General features: G+C 42.3%; 1 protein-coding gene across 1 annotated transcript; it reads left to right on the top strand.

Annotated features, from left to right (window-relative positions):
• The first annotated feature begins 22 nt into the window (after nt 1-22).
• On the top strand, nt 23-12,236 carry rab22a (RAB22A, member RAS oncogene family). The gene is made up of 7 exons (XM_010880696.5): nt 23-307; nt 1,336-1,415; nt 1,697-1,778; nt 5,105-5,176; nt 5,581-5,687; nt 8,209-8,318; nt 8,496-12,236. Exons 1-7 carry the CDS (start codon nt 272-274, stop codon nt 8,588-8,590), a joined length of 582 nt encoding a protein of 193 aa, XP_010878998.1. The 5' UTR covers nt 23-271; the 3' UTR covers nt 8,591-12,236.
• The last annotated feature ends 364 nt before the right edge of the window (nt 12,237-12,600 follow it).

Raw genomic sequence — 12,600 nt, 5'->3', positions numbered from 1 at the left:
ACGTGACAAACAGGACCGTAGTTCAAGATGGAGTCGTTACGGTTCTATTTGGTGTTAAAAAAATATGGCTAATTATATCAGTGTTTCTAACGTTCGGAGTTTGAAGTGTACATCCTTTAGTCGTCAATCTGTATGGGCTTGTTTTAGAAGTTTTTGATGAAAGTAGGTGTTATTTGCTAAAAGGCTGTCAAAAACCTAAACATCTAATTAGCTAGCTAGCAGTCAAAGGGGTTGGAATGTTCATAGAAATTCTATTAATTTCAAAATCGATATGGCGCTAAGAGAATTAAAAGTTTGCCTTCTTGGGGTAAGGAACAACGTTATTTTTATATATGTAACTACATTACTTTTTTATTTTCAGTTCAAATGGGAGTCTCAAATGATAAAATGCACATGCTTGTTAAAAGTTTTTTGTATTGTACAGTACTAGCTTGCTCTAATTACAATCATTTTTATTCGCCAAGTACATTTTGCTGCACATTGTGAAATGTACTTGGTGTTATCGTGCTGTTGGTGTCAGAATACACAACATGCACACAAAGTTGACTCATGGATTTACAGTTCTATTAGTACAGGATATCTGAATACAGGGATTGAACAGAGTTTGTTGTTGTGATGTGGTAACCCTAGTGTTTAGTCGCTGCGGGACAGATGGTCAGTGCCAAAGGCAACAGCACGGGAAAGATACTTTCCAGGTGGCAGGACTTGTCAGGCAGAGGACAGGCGATTGACCCGCCTGTCCTCTGCCTGCCAGTGAAGAGTTTTTGGAACAGATGACAGGGGTCAGCTGTGATCTGCCCAACACACTTACTTGCTCGGTTGTCATGTAGGATCTCAATAGTGGCCAGGTGACAGCCGATTACCCTTTCTGCAAAGTTTCCCCCTGCAACAGGCAGTCTCAGACCCTGAAATTGATGCTAAAAACTTGATCTGGATTGACTGGGAGATTTCTTGCTTTTTCAAATGCAGCAGTTGGAGCATCTGTTGGTGGGCCTTCTGGGTGATAGCTGTTATGCTGTTGGTTCTACAGCTGGTCTGATTACAGCCTGTCAAATAAAGGCTGCGCTAATATATCAGATTCAAGTAAACGATAATTGTCAATGATTTTTGTTGAAAATGCACTCCTACAATGAAGCCAATATTATGCCTACTTGTAAGTGTTCCTGGATGTTTGCTGCATATTGGTTGGAATACATTGCTTCTTCATCCAATATAATTATTTTTGTATAAATGTGTCATTTTGACGATGTGTTGTTGTGGTGTAAACTAGTACGAATGAATTTGAGGATGATATTATAACATTAGCTAGACTCTTTTCTCTTTTGGATCCTTCAGGACACTGGAGTTGGAAAGTCTAGCATTGTTTGGAGGTTTGTGGAGGATAGCTTTGACCCCAACATTAATCCAACTATTGGGTAAGTTATAAATATTGAATTGTATTTTGCCCAGTGGAAATATTCCAGAGATGATTGTACATATTGGGGGGGGGGGGGGTCATATATTTGTGTGTGTGTGTGTAATTTATTGACTTTTATTATTGTAATTGTGTCATTTAGCATTTGTATGCTTTTGGCCTACATTTGCATTTGTAAATGAGGATTTGTTCCCAATGGACTCACTTGGTTAAATGCAGTTCAGGTAAATGAATATGCGAGTACCTGACTCACACATTTGGGATCCTTTTTTACATTTCCAGGGCATCCTTCATGACCAAGACAGTGCAGTATCAAAATGAGCTGCACAAGTTCCTTATCTGGGACACTGCAGGGCAAGAGAGGGTGAGTTGTCATCTCCCTTCTGTCTTGTACTGTATTTTTTGTCCAGATGAAGAGGTATCTTTTACACATAGGCCTTTTCTGAATACAAGTGCGTCCTCGCTGCTGTTTTCATTAAACTGGAATAAAATATCAAAATATTACTGTCCCTCAGGTTTTCACATAATGGAAAATGTATCTTTGGTGGTCTTGGCTTTGAAAGTATTAAAAAAGACATAAAAAGCAGGTATAAAAAAAACATACACACCATGTGTAGCCTTATTAATGATTTGTTATAATAGAATCATTACTCTCACTGACAAAATAAATTAAAAAATAAACATTAATCCAACTATTGGGTAAGAGATCAGAAAGAACGAAAGGGAAGGAGAGCAGGAATTCATTCAGTGCCTTAGTGATCTCAACGTGCAGTAATGTATTGTGCCCGACAGGGGGCGATAGTTAGCTTACATTTAACTTACCCTACCAAAACCCCAGCTCTTTCATTTCTGCATTTCATGAGGCCCTTTCCTGTAGTTCAGTGGTAGGTTATGCTATAATCGTTTTTGCATATTTTCAACACTCAAAAAACTTTGTTTAATTTACTATAAATTTGCCTTTCAAATTCTAAGCTTCTCATCGTTTGAAACTACAATAAACTCTTATTTTTCTTTCTGTGTCAGTTTTTTTTATTTCTTTGTTTTCTGTCTCTATCCCTGTCTGTAGTAAAAGTGCGCACACACACACACACACACAACACCACAACCTCTTATATTCATCTGTGCCGTGTCAAAGGAACTTTTGTGTTTATTTTTTTACATCATCACGCCAAAGCCTGCGATCCGTGCTCATCGTCTTTTGAACCGTCAAGACGAGTGGTTCATCAGCAGTCAAAACTCGAGGCGATAGTCCAGGGCTCGCTCATAACCTGATCTGCTCTGGGGTTTTTCTACCAGGCTGCGTGAGAGTCTACATTTGGAAAGACTTGCACTTTATCTGACAGAGAGACGGAAATAGGTCATCCTTCAGAAGATGCTGTATGCGGGTGATGTGATGTGTCAAACAGTTATGCTAATAAATACTAATAAAACTTAGCCATCGTCTGCCCTTCCCTTCCCTTTCCCCGCCCCCCCCCCAGACGTAAAGTCTCCTGCTAGCCCTACTGTTGCTGTTGGACGGATTAGTTACTGGCTAACGTGTGTCGGGAAGAGCTGTTCATTTGCTTTTCCGGATTAGCATATTGCTACTTTGGCTTTTTGAGCTCATAACAATGATTCTCTGCAGATAAGTTACCGAATAATTCTTAGCTGTGCTTGTCAACACCCCTGGTCAGACCCCCCCCCCCCCCATCATCAACCATCCCCCAATTCTCCTTCACAAGGCAGGAGCTGGGTTCCCTCTGCATTCCCTGGCACAGACAGGGACCTTTCATTGGGTGCCAGGCTCATAATTTCAGTAATTAATCTGCACACGCTTAGCAAAATAAGAAGCACTTCTTTTATGGCTCCGGTGTGGCCAGATGTCTGGCCCCGTATCCACAAAGCCTCTCTGACTAGCAGCACCGATCTGGAACCAGTTTTCGTATAATGGCACACATTATATGTACAGGCAGGGAGCTGATCCCAGATCTGCAGTCCTACCTGGAGACGCCCTGTGGCTGTGGGCGCCGGCCTAGCCCTCTCTGTGAAATTATCCCAGGGTGCACTTCTGAAGGGGACCACACAAGACTGGCTGTGCCGGTAGGTCCTGGCTGCAGTGGCGCACGCTACACGGTGCTCGCCGGTTAGACAGGCATCATCCTTTGCTGTCGTCTGCCAAGTATCTCGAGCTGGACTCCCTCCTGTAGTCTCGGGGCCAGTAACAACTATTAACAACTGTAATTGCCCGGAATGTGTGCTTTTCCTGAGGCAACCGTGTCATTCCAAACCAGGATAGTTTATTCCTTTTTATTGTAAGGAAAATGTGAATTGGCGGGAAAGCCTGGGTTGTTTCCGAGCCAGCGTTTGACTGGGATATCTGCCTGTTTGTTTTGTCAAGCTAAAATATTTATTTCATTAGCTAATGCTAGACACGTCTGATTATTATCATTTTCATGGTTAAATATGCTTATGTTTTGAAGATGTGTTGTAATTATCCTCGGATGTAGGAAGACGAGGAGCTAAGTCCTAGCCTGACTGACGACAGGTTAGTCCACTTGACTCGGTTGCAGCTCAAGTAACGTTGCAGTGTGAATTATTACAATCCAACCAAATTAAGCATGTACTTAATGCCCATTGAGCAATATCTTAATCACTAAGTTCGATATTAGTGTCTAGCTATTTTTCAAGAGTGCTTGTTACCTGTTATATTGAAGTATTTCTGCATAGACCGCAAATTATTACAAAGTGTATGATTGTGATTGATAATACTTGGTGCAGGTAATTTGGCCTATAGTGTGCAATTATAATTTTTTACAATGTTAGTATGGATGGTTTTCTCTCTATTTGTGTCAACTTTTCCTTCAGGCCATCCCTGATGCTTTTCTTTACCAGTCCAGTTTAAGGTCCAAAACAGGCATTTGCTAATTGCACTGACGTTTTTAAGCCAGAACTCATAAGCTTTTGGAAAGTGGACAATAAGAAATACCAGGAACTGGCAAATAGCAGGCTTTTTTTCCCCCAACGATGGAATGGGAAATTATGACCTCAGCTTGTTTTTATTAAGCAGGGTTTTCTGATCTACTGGGTGAAGACCAAATGTATAGTTCTCCATAAATATTAAATGGCTAACTGCTTTTGACACATTGTGCTCATCTTTCCTCTGATGGTTACCACATGTGAGTTCCTGTGGAAAGGCTTGCAGTACTTCAATGTAACAAAAGCCACTGGGCTTGGAAGACGACCTCTTTTAGTTTCTCTTAGTTTTAACCTTTCCATTTTGAGTTGATGTTTTACCTTAAAGACCTTGTCCAGTAAAATACGTTATGTACTTGTATAAGACTTGGGTGCTTTGTGAATGTTTTGCAAATCGTTGGTAGGACTGATTCCCATGCTATTTTATGTACTCTTTATTTGCTCAGGGATGTCCTATATAAGCAGTTGTGAGTGATCTACAGTATAGACGCAATGCTCTCTATCATGAACCAAAACATTTCAGTAACACTTTTCAAGTATGTGATCTACAGTACTAAAAATGAACACATGGTTCATGACCTTACGAAACCATCAAATCGTTCTGGCTTCTAAAGCCTTGAAGGCCTGTTCAAAGCTTTTGAAAACCAACTGTTCTCTCTCTCTGTGCAGTGGGACAGCCTCTTTCTTTAAACTATGATTGCAGCCCATTACTTACATTCTGTCTCTGCTTTCCCACAGTTTCGTGCATTGGCGCCAATGTACTACAGAGGCTCTGCGGCCGCCATCATTGTTTATGACATCACTAAAGAGGTAGGTTATCTCCTTGTTCTGGTAAAATGCTGTGATGTGATGCTTTTAGTTTTTTCTTTTTATCCAGTGCTTGTAAAGTGTTTGTTTAATTTAATCAAATGCTTGTTTAATTAGCTAAATCAGTAATTGTCAAACATTTAAAATGTCTTGCAATATATGTGGTGTCCGTGGCCTTTAAACACTATCCTCTGTGTGCATCTAGGCAGTATTGAATGTCAAATACAATACCCTCAAATGGAAGGACATATTTTGTGCTCCCGCCTTATATAATATATTGAATCTCAATTCCAATATCCTGGAGCATCGAGCTACATTTAAAAATGTAAACTTCATTGTCCCAGTCCATCGGGAGGGGACGTTTACTGTATGAATTTGGTAATAATGCCTTGAACCATGTTTCTCAGGACTCATTCCAGACTTTGAAGAACTGGGTGAAGGAGCTTCGTCAGCACGGCCCTCCCAACATTGTGGTGGCCATCGCTGGCAACAAGTGTGATCTCTCTGATGCCAGGTAAATAAATCCCCCGATCCAGGTTCGCAGCCCAAATGGAACACTATCCCCTTGTTTCGGTCAAAGGTAGTGCAGAATGTAGGATGCCATTTTGGACGTGCCCATCCGCTTATTGTTACATTCCTGCAGCGTGGCTGGCTAACAGACATCTCATCACGCAAATCGCTGAGTTGTTGACAAGAGATTTGCTCGTGCTACCCTGTCGAATGAAGATTAATTACCACCACTTTGTTTGGCAAGGAACATCAACAGCAAAGCCATGCGTGTGTCTTTTCATGTCATTTTAACAAAAATAATTCAATGATGTTGAGCCAGTGTGGAAAAAGTATCCGATGGCAAAAAGTCATCTATATAAGGAGAGTAAAAAACACAAATTCAATGACCTGAGGAAAATGCTTCATTGATTTTGCTTCAATGACCTGAGGAAAACGCTTTGTTGATTTTGCGTTTGTCAACGACTCTACCAAATGTCAATCGAAAGAAATGATGCCAAACATCTGCGCCAAGCTGTTGTTAACGTTCAGCTCCAACAATGTCACCGTATCGAGGAAGCGTAACTGACGCCTGGAGACACGCTGGGTGAAGCCCCGTATCGAGGAAGCGTAACTGACGCCTGGAGACACGCTGGGTGAAGCCCTGTATCGAGGAAGCGTAACTGACGCCTGGAGACACGCTGGGTGAAGCCCCGTATCGAGGAAGGGTAACTGACGCCTGGAGACACGCTGGGTGAAGCCCCGTATCGAGGAAGGGTAACTGACGCCTGGAGACACGCTGGGTGAAGCCCCGTATCGAGGAAGGGTAACTGACGCCTGGAGACACGCTGGGTGAAGCCCCGTATCGAGGAAGGGTAACTGACGCCTGGAGACACGCTGGGTGAAGAACGTTATGTCACTCCAACTTCCTGGTAATAGATGAGAGGACTTTAACTGCTACAGGGACCTAATTGGAGCAGCGGAGGGAACTAGTGCTTTAAAAGCCATAAGTGCTTAGTGAGTCAATTACGACTGATGCTAATGGGTGGTAGATGGGTAAATGCCATTAGGATCAGTCTCCTCCACTGCCCAGGTAAAAAAAAAATGTTTTTATAACATTACTAGAGATGTAATATCAAATGTTTTTGTACAATAGATATTCAAAACTCAGGCACCCTTGCGCGGCCTTCTGCATTTCAACTAGGGGCCACTTTCACACACGGGCCAGTCCCGAGGGCCAGTCCCACATTGGAGGAGAACGAAGAGAGATACTTTTTCCTGCCGAGGAACATGTTTTTAGGGTTGGTTCATAGAGAAGAACAGTGCAAAATGAAACACAACCACAACAGGCTACTCGGCAGGCCCACTGTAATCTCACTGTTCTAGCCTGAGGACAATGCCTCCCAACATCTAGGACTATTGTATATGACATTGTGAATCCTGCTCGTCCAAGTGTAGCGCTGGATGATAGCAGTCTCGGGTGGTCAGCTTCGAGTGCCGCGTTAATAGTTTATCACGTTAACGGCCAGCCTTTATAGAGACGGGCAGCAGTGCTGTTTCCTCCAGACATGGAGTCACTTTGGTCTTCTGCTAGCTCCTATCGACCACAGGATTTCTGGCTGAGGTGGCCGACGCTGGTCCGTCGGTCTGGGGTCGTGCCCTGCCCCCCACCCCCCACCCATGTACTGCTGTAGAATCCCTTTGAATCTGGCCCCCTGGTTATTTTTTGATAGAACTCTCACTTATCTTTCCCCTCTGCCTCTGTCAAATATAACTCAGAAATCTTTAAAAAGAATTCGATCAAAACTGCTTGTTTGAATCATTCGCCCACACAGTCATACTTTGGATGGCATTTTCTAAAACTCCATGTTAGAATATTTACTAGGCCTACATACACACTTTCAGGTACTTTCTGGAAGATTCTTAAGGGTTCAGAACCTCTAAAAGGATTATTTTTTTTAAGAATCCCTGTAGGATTTTCAGGGAAATCTCTTCACTCTAAATGTATTGTGACAGCACAGAATGTCAATATAATACCCTCAAATTAAAGGTGACTTTCTGTTTGGCTTCAGTACTGTCACCCATCACATCTACCCACCATTAGCATAAATCCCATCTACCATCCATTAGTAATAATGCTAATTGTCTCAATAGGCGGACTCTGATATGTGTTTCCTTTTGCAATTTCAGTGAAATCCCGTGCAAACGTAGCTCACAAAGCGTGTTTGCCGCCGACATGTCCAGTTCACTGTAAGATATGGATGGAATGAGGGCCTTAGTACCGAGTAACATGACAATGTCCGGGGGGGATAAAGGCTGTGAGGCTCGGGGGGTGCGCCATTCCCTTTACTCTTGGATCTGTCTTGTTCCACCTTGTGCCTGCTCTTCCTTGACTTGAACTGATGTAAAACAACTTGACAGGCTGAACATCTCTCGAATTGCCTGGGCCGGGCCTCTGTTTTCAGATCAGTGCAAATGCAGCAAAGGAGACGAAGAGACTGCAGCTCTCTCTACTTTTAAGATGACTAAAAAAGAACATGTCTCCACAGGGAAGTCTCGGAGAAGGACGCCAAGGATTATGCTGATTCCATCCATGCCATTTTTGTGGAGACGAGTGCCAAGAACGCCATTAATATCAATGAGGTCTTTATAGAGATAAGTACGTTTCTTATTTATTTATAAAAAAAATTGGGGGCCCTAATTTATGCTTTTTGGAAAACTGGTTTCTGACTTACAGCCAATTTGTCATCTCGTTTTTTCTGAACAATGCAACAAGCAGTATTGGATTAGCTGCATCTATTAACCCCCCTGCACATTTTGTGCCCCCCCCCCATAGGTCAACGGATCCCTGTCCTAGATACAGGCGGCGGGGCTGCAACAAAGGGCTTCAAATTGCGCCGCCAGCCCTCAGAGACCCGGACCTGCTGCTGAACCCTGACCCTTGACCTTTCTGCGCTCATTGGCCCTTTCACCACAGACCTGCACCAAGGGCCTGGGTGAAACACACACACACACACACACACACACACACACAGACCCACACAACTTGGAATCTGCTAACTTCTACCGCCATCGCCTCGTCCATCTGCACTCTAAAAGGCCAGCACATCGCCATTCGCTGAGATATTGCCCAGAATTTTGACCCCGTCCCCACGCTCTGCGCAGCTAGCACCAGCTTGGTTATTGTGAAGCTGCCTTGTTGTATTCCATCATTCGGTCTCCTTACACAAACAACCAAAAGGTTTGTCCACGGGCTCTCGTATTGGGCCTCTCCAAAAGTGGCTCTACGACAGACTTGCTCCCCTCAGCGGCCGTGTTCCTTTCGCCTGACAAATGACTCTCCGTTCCCGCGCAGTGAATTCATTTCGGCCCGAGCTCTGTGTGTCCTGGTCCAAAGGAGTGCACTGTATTGTCCAGTAGGAAGCCCTTGGGGATGTTTTGCCTTAGTCACTTGGTCTGAAGACAAAGCATTTTGCGACGGCTCTTCTGAGTAGTAGGAGCTCCCCTCCCTGCTCTCTGGTAAGAAGACGCTGCTTCTCTTCAGGTCCTGTAATCCCCCACCTGGATCCCCCCACCTGGATCCCCCCACCTGGATCCCCCCACGTGGATCCCCCCACACATTGTCTGTCCATAATGTGCGCTCATCTGCAGGCTCTATTTCCTGTGTAGCGTGTGTTTTCTGAGAGGAGACTTTATGAATAGTCTTTTTGAAGAGTTATAATACTTAAAATTGTAACATTTGTCTGTTCTTAATAATATTGGCCCATATGTGCACTTTCTCCACCTCTCTAAATTTAGGGACATTTAATAATTCACTACAGTTAATAGACCATTTAGCCATATTAACATACCATCTGTTTAGTTTTTGAGTTTTTTACATGTCTGTCATTTTCCCTAAACTGTTTGAAAATTGCCCTGCTTCATTTCAATAATATCAACTGTAATATGATTCCAATTGAAGTGCATGATGGGAAGTGCGGTTGTGTTGTAAAGGCCCTCACCCCTGATGCAGGTATTTAAAAAAAAAAACATTAATCAATAACACAAATGAAAATCCCCAATTTCGGCCCTTTGGCATTATCGCCCTGTTAATGGCTGTGAGGTCCCCGAACAACCGGACGTTCCCATTTTCCACATGTCCACTTCAATAGTATAGAAAATTAGCAACTTTTTGGGGTGGTAAATCAGTTCCCCCAGAGTGTTCCCCCAGTAGTCACTGTCAAGGCTGGCAGTGTTTACGAAATGTTTCCGAAATGGCCTTTTAACTGTTTGTGTTGTTTGGCAAAACCAAACGTCTTCAACCCCCTCAACCTTTTTTTTTACAGATATTTTTATGACCATTTTACAGGAGAGTGATTTTGTGAGGTCCTGCCAATTCTTTAATTGTCCCATAAAAATCTTTTTGTCCTTCTTTTCTCATTCTTTCACAGAGTAAGCATTGGCTTGCACACCCAACGTAGTTTTACTACCTGGCCTGAGATAAAAAGGGATTATGTGGAAACTTGACCTGTTCTAGGATGTACTAACCTACACATGTTGTGCTTAGATCTTCCTGGAGGAAAAGGTTACACATACAGAGTCGAGCGTGACATTATGTTGACATGCTGACCCGCTAATGAACCGTGATCTCCTTTCCCGCTACGAACGATGGGCTTCACCTCGAGGGACCCGTCTCATTCGTTCCCCTCGCCCCTTCTTTCCGGCGCCAGCTGCCTCTCCTTTTCCAACACTTTGTGACGCAAGCAATTAAGTCGAGGTTGAAGTGGAAGTTGAACGCGGTGGAATTGACATTGACCAAAAGCACAAAGCGAAGTGCTGAATAGAACACTTCAAGCGACATGTTCGCTCTGCTGTCTTGTATTGCTTATCTTTGTAGCATGTTGAGTCTCATGTTAGTTCATGACCCATCTCTGTTTCCATTTGACTGGCAGTATGGGGACAACACCTACTACAGAGATGTCAATGTAATTATTCCCCTTTAACTTTTATTTCCTCTTAGTGGCTTTCCCTCTTGCCAAAAAGCTCCCATGGGGACTCGTTTTAACACCAGCCATGGACGGGCCCCCTTGCCTCCCAAGTGTCGGTCATTCTCCTGATGTTTGCAACTGTTCATTCCCTTCATGGAGTTACAAGGAAATGACAGCTCTAAAAAAAATTTTTTAGGAAACTACATGTATGGAGTGTAGACCAGTGATTTTAAATGAGTGGGGAGGAGTCAACATGTGAAGGGACAGGATGGATAATTAGGATGCATGGTGGTTCTCTTATATGTTGTGTAAAACATACTTTCCGAGATTTTTGGCCACTGGTTATAAAAGTGGAGTTGTCAGGGCAAAACGGCTCCCATGATTACCCATCAAACCACTTGCTTTCAAACTTAATTTGATGGATAACTGAGGTATGAAAATTGGTTCTTTGCAAAAGTCTTGGAAGGCATCATTCAGACTTGTTTCCTTTAGCTTTTTGCCACATGTTTATTTTTTACCAAGATGCATTTTAATAATCCTTGAAAATAGTTGTGTAGCTTATTAGAGTTGTTGCTGTATATTATTCAGGATTTTTTACAAAAATGTCAGTGCAATAATTGTCTTTATGGCAAAGGATACTTAAATGTGACAAACAAGAATTCCTATGGATTAAGGCAATCTATAACATGGGTATACGATACTTTTTGGTCAATTCTTATAAAAGTTTTTTTTTAAATACGTTATGGTTTTCTTGCATTTAAGGGTACCTCACTGATTTCCACTTGAAATTATTTCTTAGTTAGGCAGGACAGTGCATTCGATATTTTTTTTTTTACTCTGGTACTTCTACAACTGCACTTTCAGATTAAATATTTGTATTTGTACACCGAACCATATCGTGTTTTTGCAGCCGTTTGTAATTGCCATTTTTCTGCATCAAACATACCTGAAAAGACCTGATACGTGTTGCGCTGTTTGCCTGAGGGAATTTACTAGATTCATAGCCTTTGATTCATTGTGTGATTGATAGCTTCATTATTGTACATTGTGGCTTATTTTGCACTCTTATAGAAGATTGAGTTGCTTCTCTGTGTCATTTGTGATTTTTATTAACACATCAATAACCCTGTCATAATGCTTGACAGTCTTGAACGTAAAACAGTGTAATGTCAGTGTTGTGTAAAAACATGAAGTTACGCAGTTGTTACATGAGTAGGGATTACATGGTTTGAGATATCATGTGAAGACCGCCAGTCAGGCATGAGTTATGTTTTGGAAAAGTGCGGACAGTCTTGGGCTGGTCCTGAGAATGTGTTGCTGCCATGATCTATGTTAATTGTCTATTGTTCCAATTCACTAAACATGAACACAAATCAATGACTATTTAACCTGCAAGATTGAGCATAATGTATTGTGCGTGCATTGTCTTGTCTGCGATGCCAGGCATGGACCTAAACATGTACAATAATATCACCAGTACCTTGTCATATTTAGCTTTTATACTGGTCATGATGATTGTAAAAAAAAAATTAAAAAAAGCCTAATGTTTTGTTTAAAATGTCAAAAGGGAACTGTCAAGCTGTTTACTACTAATAAAAATATAAAACATGGCGGAATTTGTGTTGCAAATGGAGTAGTATCTTAAGGATGGGCCTTATTGTAAGGACTGGATTTGAATCAATCCCTGACCAAGTTGTAGAAATGGACTGTTAGGGTGTATGTACTTAGAATAACACCATAGCGGCTTGCACGAGCTACTTCGGGGGTTCTGTGCTTCAGGGGGATGAAATGACAGCAATATTAAGTAATTGGTTCTCTTGTTCCAGTGACAGCCAGCTCTGGCTCCAAATAAATAAATATGACACTTTAGGTATTCTATGTGCGTATATAAATGGCCTTTGAAGTGTGTGTATCACTTAGAGTGGGGTTGGGGGAGGGTCCACAGCACTTGAAAGTGCTAAGAGTGCAGAAAAA

The sequence above is a fragment of the Esox lucius genome, chromosome 17, assembly GCF_011004845.1.
Source record: "Esox lucius isolate fEsoLuc1 chromosome 17, fEsoLuc1.pri, whole genome shotgun sequence".
Classification (NCBI taxonomy): Eukaryota; Metazoa; Chordata; class Actinopteri; order Esociformes; family Esocidae; genus Esox; species Esox lucius.
Note: the sequence above shows the minus strand (reverse complement) of the source record. Positions and strands in the feature narration are given on the sequence as shown.